This window comes from Salvelinus fontinalis, chromosome 11 (genome assembly GCF_029448725.1).
Source record: "Salvelinus fontinalis isolate EN_2023a chromosome 11, ASM2944872v1, whole genome shotgun sequence".
In the NCBI taxonomy this organism is placed as follows: Eukaryota; Metazoa; Chordata; class Actinopteri; order Salmoniformes; family Salmonidae; genus Salvelinus; species Salvelinus fontinalis.
The window spans coordinates 41,905,660-41,922,965 of record NC_074675.1 but is presented as its reverse complement, the minus strand read 5'-3'; the positions used below and the strand labels follow the sequence as shown (position 1 = coordinate 41,922,965).

The 17,306-nt window shown below is 41.7% G+C and overlaps 1 protein-coding gene across 48 annotated transcripts in view; it reads right to left on the bottom strand.

Moving 5' to 3' along the window:
• Positions 1-5,398: 5,398 nt before the first annotated feature.
• LOC129866077 (receptor-type tyrosine-protein phosphatase delta-like) overlaps positions 5,399-17,306 on the bottom strand; it is a 170,366-nt gene continuing 158,458 nt past the window's right edge. For all 48 annotated transcript variants that reach the window (XM_055939191.1, XM_055939205.1, XM_055939193.1 and 45 more), the window contains 7 exons: positions 16,025-16,310; positions 14,559-14,737; positions 14,320-14,446; positions 13,936-14,061; positions 12,788-12,942; positions 12,013-12,148; positions 5,399-10,724 (listed from right to left, as the gene is read on the bottom strand). In XM_055939191.1, the coding sequence (XP_055795166.1) occupies positions 10,656-10,724; positions 12,013-12,148; positions 12,788-12,942; positions 13,936-14,061; positions 14,320-14,446; positions 14,559-14,737; positions 16,025-16,310 (1,078 nt within the window). In that variant the 3' untranslated portion in view covers positions 5,399-10,655. The remainder of the gene's footprint in view (positions 10,725-12,012; positions 12,149-12,787; positions 12,943-13,935; positions 14,062-14,319; positions 14,447-14,558; positions 14,738-16,024; positions 16,311-17,306) is intronic.

Genomic DNA, 17,306 nt, shown 5'->3' with positions numbered 1-17,306 from the left:
GGATGGCTCAGATGGCGCTGGGGAGACGGATGGCTCTGGCCGGATACGGTGCACTGTAGACCTGGTGCGTGATGCCGGAACTGGAGGCACCGGGCTAAGGATAAGCACCTTCCTACTAGTGCGGGGAGCAGGGACAGGGTACACTGTATTCTCAAAGCCCACTCGATAACTGATGCGTGGTACCGGCACTGGTGACGCCGGGCTGAGGACAAGCACATCAGGATTAGTAGGGGGAGAAGATACAGTTTGTACAGGGCTCTGGAGACGCACTGGTAGCTTAGTGCGTGGTGCCGGAACTGGAGGCACCGGGCTAGATACACGCACTACAGGGAGAGTGCGTGGAGGAGGAACAGGGCTCAGGATACGCACCGGTAGCCTAGTGCGTAGTGTAGACACTGTAGGTACTAGGCTGGGGCGGGGAGGTGGTGCCGGAAATACCGGACCGTGGAGACGTACTGGCACTCTTGAGCATTGAGCCTGCCCAACCTTACCTGGTTGAATGCTCCCGGTTGCCCGACCAGTGCGGGGAGGTGGAATAACCCGCACCGGCCTATGTAGGCGAACCGGGGAAACCATGCGTAAGGCAGGTGCCATGTATGCCGGCCCGAGGAGACGCACTGGAGACCAGACGCGTTGAGCCGGCCTCATGACACCTGGCTCAATACCCAATCTAGCCCTCCCAGTGCGGGGAGGTGGAATAACCCGCACTGGGCTATGCACTCGTACAGGAGACACCGTGCGCTCTACTGCGTAACACGGCGCCTGCCCGTACTCCCGCTCTCCACGGTAAGCCTGGGAAGTGGGCGCAGGTCTCCTACCTGCCCTTGGCCCACTACCTCCTAGCCCCCCCCCCAAGAAATTTTTGGGAATTACTTACGGGCTTTTTTGGCTTCCGTGCCAGACGCGTTCCCTCATAGCTCCGGTTTCTCTCCCCGGTAGCCTCTGCTCTCCTCAGTGCCTCCACCTGTTCCCATGGGAGGCGATCCCTACCAGCCAGGATCTCCTCCCAAGTGTAGCAACCCTTTCCGTCCAATACATCATCCCATGTCCATTGCTCCTTTCTCTCCTGTCCCTTACTCCGTTTAGTTTTCCCTTGCCGCTTGGTCTTAGCGTGGTGGGTGATTCTGTAACGGCTGGTGCTCTCCTCATCCTCGGATGAGGTGAGGAGAGAAGGATCTTCAGACCAAAACGCAGCATTTGGGAAATAAGCCATCTTTATTATGAATACGATGGCAACACGAAACAAAACACTTTCAAAACTACAAAACAAGAAAACGACGTTGACGAAACCTGAACATAAACTTACATAACTAAACATAAACTTACGTACAGGAAACAGACGACATCGAAACGAAACGAAACAAACAAACGCTACAGTCCCGTGTGGCACGAACATACATACTGACACAGGAGACAATCACCCACAACGAACACTGTGACAACGCCTACCTAAATATGACTCTTAATTAGAGGAACGCCAAACACCTGCCTCTAATTAAGAGCCATACCAGGTAACCCAAAACCAACACAGAAACAGAAAACATAGAATGCCCACCCAACCTCACGTCCTGACCAACTAACACACATAACAACTAACATAAATAGGTCAGGAACGTGACAGAATTTAAAACCTTTTTTGGAATAACATAGTATATGGGATTGATTTTACGAAATGCTTAATTAATTTGATTAATATTATGGTGTTTCCATTCAGAGAAAAATTGTCCGTTTGTAAATTCAGACTGTTTTGCTCTCGGAGCGCACACTGGACGTTCGGTCCAAGGAGTAGAGTTGATTTGAGTGTTCAGGCCTTACAACGGCAGTCAAGCACCCAAGCTAACATTGGCTAGCTACTTCCAGATGCAAAAGAGACCACTCTGACCATTTTACTAGCCCTAGCAGAGCTGGTAAGGCAGTTTTCGTGTTAACCAGAGTGTTGGTGACTGTAAATGTGCTGCTTGAAACAATTTAATTACGCTTTTCTTCCGACCTTTACTGACACTGGCAATATTCAACGGGTGTTGAGCGCTCGTAAAGTAGTAATTCTGCGCTCTGGTACACTTAGACGAGAGTGCTCTGAAATGTGTGGAGATAGTACGCTGGACACATTACATTTTTAACAATGTTCTTTTCCGATAAAAGCTAGTTCATTGCGTCCGCCATGGAGCCCAGTTTCATAATATGACCATATTTCCCAACTGCTTGCCGTCATTTTCAAGTATTCGCAAAACAAACAGGCCTTATTTTTGTGCATTTTTCACCCTGACAGCTCCTATTAGTTCTATTGAGCACCGTGGCACCAACTCGCCTTCCGAACGTTCTATTCCCAGCTTATTGTTCAACGTCACAATGCCTGCTTCGCTATTAATGGCAATGAGACCTGCTCACTTTGTTTTATAGTTAAAATGTAAACAACAAAATGTAAACAACAAAAATAATATTGGAACTGCGGTCTTCCCATTGGTTCCTATGGGGGAAATATCGGCATGTCTGTCTATTTCGCCAAATATCTCGCAATGTGTATATTCAGATTTTTTTCAAGTCGGGTGTAACCGGTGTGAAATGGCTAGCTAGTTAGCGGGGTGCGCGCTAATAGCGTTTCAATCGGTGACGTCACTCGCTCTGAGATCTTGAATAAATGCTTTAGCTAGCTAGATTCTTTACATCCAATGTTTCACAAGACGACATCCTGGTTTTCTGGTACTCTCAGGAGTCCCTAAAACATTAAACAACACGAATTACAAATTCATTCTCCTAACACTAGCTAGCTGGCTAATGTTAGCTAGTCAGATAACTTGCTAAATAGCAATTTTTGTAAAAAAAAATTGTAACATTTTTGTAAACTTTATGACAAAAAAAATATGCACAAACGTTTGTCTTTACATTAACTAACATATTCCTCTCAATTGTAAATGTTTTGCTTGACTCGTTATGATGTTATAACAACTTACATCTGGTCCACCGTAATGTTTTGTCAGACATCTTTGTTGATGGCTGACAAAATGCCACAAGGCAAGGGTGGCTGGCATCAAAATTCATCATTGGAACCACTCGATATGATTGGTCATATAAAAACCTTGGGACCCAAATGCATAAAGAGTGCTCTAACACCCCCTTGTGGTGGTCTGGAGCAATGAAGCCGTGACTCTGGCTACCTCTAAGTCCCGCAATACAAGCTCACGACTTTTAAAGGAGGAACCACTGTACCTTAAATGGAGGGAGTAACTATAACTAATGCAGTGTCGCAATATCACTCAGATGGGTGGTACACATGAATAGTGGCTGAGGTAAGTTTCCCTTCATACACCAAAAGCAATTTTATCATTAAAAAAAATCACAGAAATCAATCCCTCACTGTAGAGGATCATTAGCTGAAGTGAATTCTCAAATAGAACTTCAGTATTTGGAAATAGTTACTTCTCATGCCATTCTGCTTCTTTGCTGTAAGATTGTAATATGTTAGGTGTCTATAGGCCTATTTACCCCATGGTGCTTCTGAAACATCAAAGCAGCTAACTTTATATTAAAAAACAAGTGGAGTCTGAAGCACAGTGGGTGTTGTGTGTATGTCCCTAGGGGAGACAGCATACTCACCGCCCACTGGGCACACACTGTTGATTTAGCGTTGTTTCCACGTCATTTCAATTCAATTACTTTGAACCAACGTGGAATAGGACGTTGAATTTATGTCTGTGCCCAGTGGGAAGGGTCCAGGGTCATTGATGTTCAGATGGTGACAAAGTAATAACATACAAAAGGAAAATAGAAAGGCATACCAAATGAAAAGGATTCACCTACATGTGGGAAAACCCTGCTGGGTCGGGGAGGCTACTCGATCAGCAATAACCAGTCAATCTTCTTCATCTATAGTATTATCGTGGTCCGCAAACATTCAAATCAAATCAAAAGTTATTGGTCACATACACATGGTTAGCAAATGTTATTGCAAGTGTAGTGAAATGCTTGTGCTTCTAGTTCCGACAGTGCAGCAATATCAAACAAGTAATGTAACAATTCCACAACTACCAAATACACACAAATCTTAGTAAAGGAATGGAATAAGAATATATACATATACATATATGGATGAGCAATGACAGAGTGGCATAGGCAAGATGCAATAGATGGTATAAAATACAGTATATAGATATGAGATGAGTGATGCAAGATATGTAAACATTATTAAAGTAGCATTATTAAAGTGACTAGTGATCCATTTATTGAAGTGGCCAGTGATTTCAAGTCTGTATGTAGGCAGCAGCCTCTCTGTGTTAGTGATGCCTGTTAACAGTCTGATGAGATAGAAGCTGTTTTTCAGTCTGTCGGTCCCAGATTTGATGCACCTGTACTGACCTCGCCTTCTGGATTGGTAGCGGGGTGAACAGGCAGTGGCTCGGGTGGTTGTTGTCCTTGATGATCTTTTTGGCCTTCCTGTGACATCAGGTGCTGTAGGTGTCCTGGAGGGCAGTAGTTTTCATCCGGTGATGCGTTGTGCAGATCGCACCACCCTCTGGAGAGCCTTGCCATTGTGGGCGGTGCAGTAGCCGTACCAGGCGGTGATATAGCCCGACAGGACTCTCTCGATTGTGCATCTGTAAAAGTTTGTGAGGGTTTTAGGTGACACTGTCACTGTCTGTGTGGGTGGACCATTTCAGTTTGTCCGTGATGTGTATGCCGAGGAACTTAAAACTTTCCACCTTCTCCACTGCTGTCCTATCGATGTGGATACCGGGATGCGCCCTCTGCTGTTTCCTGAAGTCCACGATCATCTCCTTTGTTTTGTTGACGTTGAGTGAGAGGTTGTTTTCCTGACACCACACTGATTCGTTAGAGGTGCATGCCGCCACCTACTGTGTGGGCTGTGTCCGCCTATTGTTCTGGTGTGTGAATTCATTACACTTTGTGACACAAAAAGGGGAGGGGAAAAGGGAAGATCACTCCTTGTTAATCAACTCCGAACATCTGCTCCAGCTACCGCTACCCCTATCGATTGGGATAGCATAGTGGAAATGGACTGTCCAGCGATGGCCTAACTACTTCCCTATATCTATTTCTAACAAAACAGGCAATTCATCAGCTGAAATGAAATGCTATTGCAACTTATGAAACCTGGCCATCACAAGCTTTGTATAGTGTGTCTTGGATTACAATTTAAATTGTCTCCCTTGTTCCTTCCAATTTCCAATGGTGGTCATGGGTAGATGTACAATTGAAACCCAGGTTTCAGCTAATGTGTCACTGACAGAGTTAACTGCACAATAAAAATTATAGCATGATGAGGCCCCTTTTTCTTTTGACAGGAAAACTCTGGATATAATATGTGACACTGACAGGTAAAATGACTTTCATCAGTCTTTCAAAGTCAATGTGCGATAGAAGGAAAAAAATAAGACCATGGTGCATAACACTGACTTTTTTAATAGAATTCATTTATAACAAATGGAACTTGTGTCAGCAAAGAACTGATTTTCATACAGACTTCTTTCGCCACCAATGTAACCTAATTAAGAAAATAAAAAGCACTCCTTTCATTCAGAAAAAAAACAGTTTACACTTACAACTAATAAGAGGTAATTGTATGATTCTTTTAACAAGCCTTTTTTTTTTTTACAATTTCATGAATTAATTTCTGTCTATGCATCCAGACGAGAGATAGATAGAGAGAGCAAAGAGAACACAACGTTTATTTCTGTAATGACACTCCAAGCTTGAATGGCGAAGCCACGTTAGTTAATAACAGATGGTTGGGACAAATTTCTGAAAGTTGTCTTCTGGAATAATCACGGATGCTTTTTTTGCCACAAACTTTTTTTTTGTCTTTTTCAAAGTCGATCCTTTTTATGTGTTATTTACATACACACAAAGTGAACGTTGAAGGAGATTCTTACAGATGGGTTCAAGTAATATATTATTGGGTTCAGAATCAATAGGGCAGTGCATAGTACAAAGATAAAGAAAGTGCAATTCTTCCTATTAGGCCGGCTGCGGCCATTCTGCAATGTTTCACCATGCATAATTGAAATTAAAAAATCAAGATGAGAAAACAAAATTAAAGTTGTGGATCAGTTAATGTGCACAGACTGCTGAACTAAGTACATAAAATATGGCATCAAGGTTAAATAATAATAGCACTTTTATACGGTTATGACAGAAGAGTTGAAAAAAAGCAACTAATATTTTTTTTGAACTAAACAATTTAGCTGCTTGAAATAAAAAGGGAAAGAAAGCACCTGGAATGCACATCCACAAAGCCATCAAAGAGCGCGAGGGTCAAATAAATGTGGGGTGAAAATTATATGTTGTTTCCTCAACCCAAAAAACGTAATTAAAAGTTTGGATACACCAACTCATTCCAGGGTTTTTCTATATTTTTACTATTTTCTACATTTTTGAAAAAATACTGAATACAATCTATGAAATAACACATATGGACTCATCTAGTAACCAAAAAAGTGTAAAATAAACTCTTTAAAGTAGCCACTCTTTGCCTTGATGACAACTTTGCACACTCAACCATTCTCTCAACCAGCTTCATGAGGTAGTCACCTGGAATGCATTTCAATTAACAGGTGTGCCTTATTAAAAGTTCATTTGTGGAATTTCTTTCCTTCTTAATGTGTTTGAGCCAATCAGTTGTGATTGACAAGGTAGAAGTGGCATACAGAAGATAGACCTATATGGTAAAAGACCAAGTCCATATTATGGCATGAACAGCTCAAATAAGCAAAGAGAAAACATTTCAAGGACTTTGAAAGTTTCTTCAAGTGCAGTCGCAAAAACCATCAAGCGCTATGATGAACCTGTCTCTACCGCCACAGGAAAGGAAGACCCAGAGTTACCTCTGCTGCAGAGGATACATTCATTAGAGTTACCAACCACAGAAATTGCAGCCCAAATAAATGCTTCACAGAGTTCAAGAAACAGACACATCTCAATATCAACTATTCAGAGGAGTCTGTGTGAATCATGCCTTCATGTTCGAATTGCTGCAAAGAAACTACTACTAAAGGACACCAACTAGAAGAAGAGACTTGCCTGGGCCAAGAATCATGAGCAATGAACATTAGACCGGTGTAAATCTGTCCTTTGGTCTGATGAGTCCAAATTTGAGATTTTTAGTTCCAACAGCTGTGTCTTTGTGAGACACAGAGTAGGTGAACGGATGATCTCTGCATGTGTGGTTCCCACCGTGAAGCATGGAGGAGTAGGTGTGATGGTGCTTTGCTGGTGACACTGTCTGTGATTTGTTTAGAATTCAAGGCACACTTAACCAGCATGGCTACCACAGCATTCTGTAGCGATACACCATCTCATCTGGCTTGAGCTTAGTGGGACTATAATAAATTTTTTAACAGGACAATGACCTAACACACCTCCAGGCTGTGTAAGGGCTATTTAAACAAGAATGAGAGTGATGTAGTCCTGCATCCGATGACCTGGCCTCCACAATCACCCGACCTCAACCTAATTGAGATGGTTTGGGATGAGTTGGACCGCAGAGTGAAGGAAAAGCAGCCAACAAGTGCTCAGCATATGTGGGAACTTCAAGACTGTTGGAAAAGCATTCCAGGTGAAGCTGGTTAAGAGAATGTCAAGCGTGTGCAAAGCTGTCATCAAGGCAAAGGGTGGCTACTTTGAAGAATCTAAAATCTATATTGATTTGTTTAACAATTTTGGGGATACTACATGATTCCATGTGTGTTATTTCATAGTGTTGATGTCTTCACTACTATTCTACAATGTCGAAAATAATATAAATAAAGAAAAACCTTGAATGAGTAGGTGTGTCCAAACTCCAACTGGTACTGTACATCTTCCGCACTAGCAGACGTAAAACACAATTAAGTACTGTCAGATTTGTAACACTAACTGGTCCAACAGTTTGTATATTTCTGCAACTGTTTATAATTGCAAGTACAGGTATCAGTCTAATACTTTCCAGCCTAAGGCATAGTGAAGGGACCCTTTGGCTGAGTGTCTATATACTGTACACTGTGTCCGTTTGCTGGAGTCCGTTTGACTCATTGGAAATAGAGAAAGTGCTTTTCACTGTTAAGGTCAGTAAAAGCTCATGGACTCCACTACTTGTCCCATGATACATGTCTTTGTCGACAACAGGCATTTGGCTTTGACTCCCTTAATTCTCCTAACATTCTTAATAGTCCTAGTTTGTTTAAAATGCACATTGACTGGTTGCCTCTCTTTAAATATACATCTATCCCAATTAAGTGCTGGATCTTTTTAGATTTAAGAACTTGAAATGAGTACAAAAAGACAATACGAAAGGGGGGGTAAACATCGGTCTCCTTCCCATTGAATGCTCTACTATTTAAAAAAAAAATGATTTTCACTGAGCCACAAGAAGGCCACAGAAACTGAAAATAGAAAGCCTTGCCATGTACGCATTTGCATATATAATTTCATATTATGTAACAAATGAATACTTAAGATAAAAATTAAATATACAGTTATATGTACTATATGTATGGACTACTCAAATATTACAATAATGTGTGAAATGAAGGTTATAAAAAAAACAGACAGAAATATAAGGCACTCTAAATGCAAAATGAAAACATGTTACGCTGTTGAGCGTTTGAACACCTCAAGAAGAACGTGACGTCTTTGTACCTTGTCCTAGTGTATGGAACATTGACTTAGTCTAAGCGACCCCCTGCTATGGAGCTACAAACTTTATGAGCGTATCTAAATGCACTGGTGATACGTCGAGTGACACGTTCCCCACCTACATGCCTCACCACAACAACAACGTCACGACTAACAAAGTATCCATATGAACCCTATTCATAATACACCTATTTATTGCACGAGAAAATATGCACTGAATCAGAATACGTTTTGTCCTACTGATGTGCATTCCAGTGAAAAATCTCTTCATTTCCCCCAAAGTATAGACATCTCATTGTGGAAGCTTTCATATACAATCCATTCGTTTTATATATGTACTTTATTTCAGTATACATATGTTATAGGTTATGATCATATTATAATTAATATATCATTCATATCTGTCATCTTCTATATACCATAAATACGTATATATAACGTATCTTATCCATCAGGTGCTCATCTTTTACCTTCATTCTAACATGGAAGAACTAAGATAATCGGTAGCAGCAACTTCATACTTTGCTCATCCCTGTTGATTCCACAAAGCCCCAGTTTATCGCATGAGTGTGTAAGTAAGTTATTGTGTATCCGATATTGGACAAATAAGACAAAACTAAAAAACCCTGTAGCAAAGTCAACATTTGGTAGTGTGAATACAGGACTGCACATATTGAGACAAACAAACCCCCAAAATTTGCAAGAAAAACTAAAAGAGCAAAGACTTTCTCTGCATGACGGTGCATACATTAGAACAGTTCTACAGCTTAAAAAAATACAACTCGGAAGAGAAAAGTGAACGATTACGCAAATACTTTGTTTGATTCACTTTGTCGAGTGATACGTTTTGTTAAAAAAAGGAAATCAAATTTCACACAGTTTAAAATAAAGCACATATCAACTGTATAATAAAGTACTAAAAAACTAAATCAATAGGTTTTATTTGTTTCATATATCTTTAAACATTCCCCCTTTCCCCCCAATTCTTTAAATGATGAACGTTGCGACAGGAAACGGGGTATTTTTTTCATAGTGGACCAAGCACTGGTGTCTTCTTTTTCAATGGATAGATGTCTCTGTGTAGTTTGATTGTGGGACAGAAATGTCTCTTTACAATGTGCATCAAGTTTTAAGCCATTCTGTGTGCCTCCATTTCTCTCTCTTGTGGTTCGTAATATGATGCATTACTTGTCGATGTAATAGTACGTTGTGTTATTATTTTGTCTGTGTTTCTTTCAGTTTTTTTAACCCAAGACGAATCCTTGAAGCAACAGAAAAAAAATTATTCCATAAGATGCTTCAACAGTCAGGATTCCCTCTCTGTTTCCCGTGTCAGGATGAGTTCCATGGGTTTTGGGAAACACTTGGTCCTCCAGGAATAATCTTTATGAATTTTTTGAAATTTTTGTGTCTCACATCTAACACTTAGGGCTCTATTCAATCAGATCCGCTTTAGCCGACATCCGTGTAGTGGTTGTTTTGACGGTGTTGGAGGTGGAACTGCGTTAGAGCTGTCAAATCCACAAGTGGCTCCCGGCATTACACCTAAAGTGGGCATTGCCATGGGCTGCATGGAGTCGCATTAACAGAATTCCAATGCAGCCTTGTTTACAAGTTGGAACACTGGAATGTAAGATGGAATCTACACCATTATGATGATAGAAACCCTCATTATTTACTTTAATGATTTTTCTATTTGAGTGTAATTATGTCTATATAGCCTACACTTTCTCGCTCTGAACTTCTAATGCGAGTGGGGTGGGTGTGGCTTCGTGACAATTATCGCAAGAGCAGCTGCTCACCGCTTTGACTGCTCCAACGCAGTTCCACCTCCGACACCGCCAGAACATCTGCTATGCGGGGGTCTGCTATCGCCGGGTAACACTTGATCTGATTGAATCTAGGCCTAAATTGAGTCTTTAGTTAGGAGTTAAGAAGTACTTTCTCAAGCAGGAAATTATGGCTCAGAAGAGAGGCTCGCTGGGGTTGTCCAAGGGCCTTCTGCTTTTCCTCCGGGACAGGGACTCTTACGTTGCATAGTGGTCAAAGCTTCCAAGGTATTCCAAGCCAGCTCTGTAACAGAACTGGTATTGATCCTGAGGACAAAGGAGAGAAAGAAAATTAGACATTGGTCCAAAATGTTTGTCACCATTTTCCAACCAGGTCCTATTCATTTATTTATCTGTCTGTCTCGCTGTCTTTCTTTTCTGTCACTCTCCATATGTATGATCTTTAGTTTCCATGGCCTCAATCATTCTCTCTTTCTCCGTCTGCCATGTTTACATTTTCATTTGCCGCTGCTCAGAAATGAGATAAATAAAAACGTACTTAATTCACCACAGAGTAGAAGATTGCTGCTTTTAAGCAATTTCAGAGAGCCACTTGTAAGCTATTGTGTGTCTTTTCTATAGATCTTGGAAACAGTTGCCTGTCATCCATTCAAAGGATATTTTGTAGACGGCAAGTGGAATTCTGTATCTCATGAGCATCAATTTGTATACACAGTCTTGGTTTGAAAACACAGAGGAAATATGACTGCTGACTCAATATGACTGCTGACTTCACCATGTAACAGTAGAGAAGTAGCTACCTGATAAGTGCACAGATTATGTTGATAATTCACTGTGCTGGGTAACTGCAGTCATTTCAATTCAAGGATAATCCTGTGTGTTCCGTTTAAATGCTAAGTGTGTGGTGCTGTGGGTTGTTTGCTCAACCCAGCACATGGTAAATATTTTTGAGACGTACTACTTATAAATAACTGTGGGTTGTTACCTGCCTAATAGTTAAGAGTATACACTGAGTGTACAAAACATTAATGACATCTGTTTTTTCCATGACAGGCTGACCGGGTGAAAGCTATGATCCCTTATTGATGTCACTTGTTAAATCCACTTCAATTAGGGTACATGAAGGGTTAAAGAAACAATTTTAAGCCTTGAGATATGGATTGTGCATGTGTGCCATTCAGAGGGCGAATGGGCAAGACAAAAAATGTAAGTGCCTTCAAACGGGGTATGGTAGTAGGTGCCAGGGGCAGGGGTTTGGGATTTTCACGCTCAACAGTTTCCCGTGTCTATCTAGAATGGTCCACCACCCAAAGGACATGCAGCTAAACTTGATACAACAATGGGAAGCATTGATGTCAAAATGTGCCATCATCCCTTTGGAACACTTTAAAAGCCTTGTAGAGTCCATGCTCCAAAGAATTGAGGCTGTTTTGAGTGCAAAAAGGGGGGGGGGTGCAACTCAATATTAGGAATGTGTTCCTAGTGTTTGGTATAGTTAGTGTATAGTGTGGTAGGTAGGTAGGTTATGTATCATGTTTGGTTGTCCTCCATAAGGTGAGAGGTGTGGAAAGTACAGGTAAACAGGGTATCTCACCTCTGTCTGCACCATGGCCGGTCTCTGTGTCCGGAGCATTTTCACTGTCTGGAAGATATCCACCACGCCCTCGTACCTCATCCGCTCTAATACGATGCTGAGGGTGATGAAGACACCGGTCCTACCCACACCCGCACTGCGAGAAACAATCAAAAGATAATCAGACAGAAAATAAACAGTCTGAGAACCTCCAAGCTGACCAGACAAAACAACACATGACCAGACAAAACACCACATGACCAGACAAAACAACACATGACCAGACAAAACACCACACGACCAGAGAACACCACATGACCAGACAACACCACATGACCAGACAACACCACATGACCAGACAAAACACCACATGACCAGACAAAACACCACAGTCTAGACAAAACACCACATGACCAGACAAAACAACACATGACCAGACAAAACACAGCCTCGACAAAACAACAGTCTAGACAAAACAACACAATCTAGACTATTTATAAACTAACTGCAGTATTTGTCTTTGTTCACGAGACTGTACATTTATTAATGTTCCCCACTTGCCATGATATCTCACAGGACTGCTGTGGGGTGTCTGGGAGCTAATTTAATGTCTGGATAGATCTTTATTCTGATCTTTTATCCTGGGTAAGATCAAAGTTAAGCACCACTGTTTCCACTGCAAGTTGACCTAAATCTTTTAAATACCATTAAACGTTGTGGTCTGTTATTGTACTTGCTTATCATTATAAACTGTTTGTAAATTATATAAAACATTGTTTTGAATGTGGCTCCTTACCTACAATGGACAGATATAGGCCCATCTTGGCCAAACTGTTCTTTTGTTTTATGAACTTGGCCAATAAAATCGATGAAGCCCTCTCCCGATTTTGGCACACCTTGCTCGGGCCAGTCTGTAAACTGAAACTGCCTTACCGTCCGTGACTGTCCGTCCTGGACAAATAGGGAGAGAGAATACATTGTGTTCACTTGAATGGAACGTCAAGCCAAGAGGATGAAGTCAAGACAACCTGTACATAGATAGCACTTGACAAACAGGCCACATAGGAAGATAGTAGAGGAAAAAAGAAAACGGACAGTCTCAATATGCCTCAGTAATGACGCTGGCTTTTGTGTGCTTTTCTATTGAAGATATCAATATCGGTCATTAACGAATCAGGGAGCCCCGAGGCACAAAGTTATAAGCACCAGAGACAGGTGTTTGTTACTAAAGATATCTGTAATTTTCACCTGAATGTATTAAAATATGAATACTAAAGACGCTAAGTCCTTTGATGTGCCTGAGTTTTGGCAGGCTCTTGAAAAGCTGTCTTTCAGGGTGTGCATTACTTAAGTGATATTGTATCCCTTTGATAAGGGGAAGCAATCCCATTGAGGTTCCAGTGTAACACACACTACAAAGGAGAAGCCTGCACCATTTATCAGTGTAAGCCTTTGATGGAATTAAGTCCCAGCGGCTCAAGGCTGTCATGCGCCGTATTTGTTTTTACACCTTTGACACATGTCATAATTCCCTCAAATATATTTATGCATATATTCATTTAAAAACCTCCAGTTCGGTATAAACAACTTATTTGATGTGGGTCCCAGATGTTGGCTTGAGGACTACTGCACAGTTAAAAACCCCGGTCAGTAGGAGTCGGCCAACTGTCAGTCCAAGTCTCAATCTGAACCGTTAAAATTAAATGGCTCAAAGAAATGGTAGCGGGTGCTGCCAAGTTTTTATCATGAAACAGAGGCAGAGTTATTCAAAGACAAAAACTTCAAAGTAGACAGATTTATGCGTTTGACCAAACTCCACACAATAAACAACGAATCTGATATATTTTGACAAAAACTACAAAGTCAGGAACGCTTCATAGCACTGTCAAATCTCAGTGAGCGTTTGGACAGTAAAAGACGGGTGTACAACAGTATAGTACTTACCCTGGCGTCAGTCACTTTGAACTCTCGCAGGATGTACTGGGGCATGTTGTACTCAGCCATGGGGTCCACCACAAAGTACTGGTACCTGGCCGACCTCTCTGCTGGCCAATACTGGTGGCATTTTTCCTGCAGCGGGGGAAAAACAACAGAAACAAACCCCATGAGTGAGATTACCTCATACGGTACAATGAAATTCCAGCAGAGTGTGGCTGTACATGCTGTTTACGATGGCCCAGTGTTGGTCTGAATTCAATTTATTTAGCATGTTCGCATAGTTCATTTCTATATCTATTGTCGGTTATGTTATCATGTTAAAGTTGTAGCAACATTTGGTTAGCATGGCCAACAGAGTGCACAGAAACAACATAGTTTAGCTTAACATACCCTGCCCATTTCTCTGAGCTTCGTTAGCATGACTACGATGGTGGAGTTATGCTCCCAGAGCATCCTCCAGAAGTCCTCTGTCGTCTCCGCTAGCGGCCCTTGCGTGGCAATATAGGCTTTCTGTTGCCTGGAACAATATAAAAATAATCAGTATCACAAAATATAAGGTAGAAGTGGACTACTATGAGCCTCAATGATTCAACCACATTGGTCAACATGTTGAAAGAAGCTCTCCTCACCTGTATCCATCAATGAAACTGGCATTGATGTAGTCGGAGCCCTCCACCCCTCGGATTGGCTGAAGACACACTCGCGTGGACTCGTATGGCATTATGTTCACAAGGCGGTTCTTGAACTTGTTGCAGGGGAGATTGGCGCTGATGAATCGCGACGTATGGGCTTTAGTGTTGGCTAAACGCTGCAGAGAGGAAGATAAGAAGCACTGCCTTTAGGTGACTGTCGGCTAATGCAGCTCTCTACTTTATTACCCTAGTGTCTTGCTTGTGGTTGACATAAAACATAGGGGGCTTGTGTAATATAATGCTGGCAAAAGTGAGGGAAGGACATAGTATGATTACGGGTTCTCGGCTGCCAAACATTCTGAACGGAAAAAGGCTACACTTTTCAACCTCATATTCATCATCTCCAGCACCAAACCAGTGTCTACATATGTGAAAACACTGCGTTTCTATGATCTGTGGTTAAAAAGATACGAAGAAAGGCCCGAAAAATGCTTCTCTTTGACATCAAAGGGTAGCATTAAAAGTTAAAGAAAACTGCGATTTTCTAAACAGGCAATGAGTTTTTAAATGTTTCAACTTTTGATGATGTCATCGGGCATAACTTTTTTACTTGATATTGTTTTCTATAAAATGTATAAATGTGCCGTTTTCACATATGTAGACACTGGTATTGTGCTGGAGATAATGAAAATTGAGTTGAAAAGTGGTGGAATTGCCCTTTAAGTATGTAAAGGAGAATCAAGGGAATTATTGTTGCTCCTCAGATTTGCAGTGCGGAGCAAAGAATTGCATGTTGTGATTAAACAAAAAAATTCATGCCGCAGCAAGCCCGATGTAGACAGGGCCAAGGGTAATCTAACCTGTATCATCTCTTAGGGGTGCGTAACAAGCAAGGCCAAAAAGCATTACATACAGCACATATAACACACCGCAGACTGGCTGACTATGACGGGTGGGTTAGTTGGAACCAGGGGGTTGGGGTTTCTACATTAAACTATATCTAACCACCCTCTGACTTTCAGTAAATACAAGAAATTAAAGTTTGCGATCTGACAAAATTGGACATAAAGTCACTGGCGCTTGCTAGAATGTTTTTTTTTCTCTTATTTTCTTTATATAGCTAGTTCCTCTTTTGTCGGCATGGCCACTTTGGAACTATAAAGCAGGATATGAACTGGAGCACATTGGTCTTGGGTTAGCAGCTATATCTTTAATATCTTTAAGTTGGCTGTTTGTCTGTATCATTGCACCCTTTATCATTTTATCTATTCCTTTTGCAATATATTTTTTAAAATTGCATGCTTACTCATGTAAGCCTCCTGTACAAGCTACTTTTACAACTAGATGCACTGTACTAAAATAATTCCCCTTGAAAATAAATGGCATTTTTGTGTGGATTTTTCCAATTATTATTATTTATTTATTTTTATTCCATGGCAATAATACAACGCAGACCAGCTCACCTTGAACTCCAGCTCCATGCCCGTGACGTTCTCTCCGCCCTCGATCCCAGTCAGCTTCTGGATGTAGGCGTAGAGGTTTCGGGCGGGCACTTCGGTGGTGCCGCAGGTGACGGCTTCCTGGAGTGCGTCGTGGATGAACACGTACTGGTCCTCCGTCTGCACCATGTAGTTCCGCTGGGCGCGCATCAGCGTCACGTGGCCGTAGATGTCCACTGTCTTCTCGTGCTTGATGCGCTCCAGCATAGCGTCGATCACGATGAAACAGCCCGTACGGCCCACCCCGGCACTAAAGACAAAACAAAGTGACACTTAAGAGACAATATTCTGTGCTGCACACCTTAGCACTGTGCCCCCAAATACACACGAAGAGGGAGGGAAATGGTCAGAACTGACAAGGTTGACTTGCTATTGGCTTGATTTGAGCCGCATTGACAATAGATGACTTGACCTAACTGTTTTAGTGGCTTGTCCAGCTTGACTGAAGAGACACTTGAATAACCTTTGAAGTAAGAAGTCTATTGAGATAGTGGGCCAATAGCGTCACAATTTCCGCTGTAGTTGCAACTTGATACAAGTCATGTTGATGGTCATTCCTGAAATCTGCCCCCAGATTTTACTGTAACGTTCTTGTTTACTATACCCCCTAACCAATATAGCTTTGTTGTCTGCTATGTGCGGTGTAAGCCCATGATGAGAATGACTACTCTCCATTGGTTGATAATGAGTGACAGTTCAATGCTGAGAGAGGTGCCCTGTCTCAGCTGTGGGGAGCTGAGAAGTTCCCTGGCTACTCTAACACCTTGGCCACGCTGCTAACCCCTTGGCTGCTGCAGTGCTGACCATTTTGACTTTGAGTATAATCAAATCTGAAGTGGTGCTGCAGGAACCAGTGGGAGTTGGAGAATGGCTTTGGCTGCAGTTGTCTGGACATGCCCAGATTCACAAAACACTTAAACAAAAACTTAAGAAGCTTCATAACAAAAAGAAGCTCATAAGTGCAATTCCTCAAAAATATCTTAAGATTTCACATTTTTCTTACGAACTTCTCAAATATCTTCTTACGAACTTCTAGATGATTGTGGCTAGGCAACCGATCTAGATAGCTATATTGCTAGCAATGACAATCATGCTCGCACATTTCTTACTGAGATGACAGTTCGAAAATATGTTTTTGGGTTTAAAACAATCACTACTGAAACTTTCAGATGTGAGTGAATGAAACATGTTCAATTGTTTTCATGGGTTTAGGGTTTAGCTAGAGTGCCTTCAGAAAGTATTCACA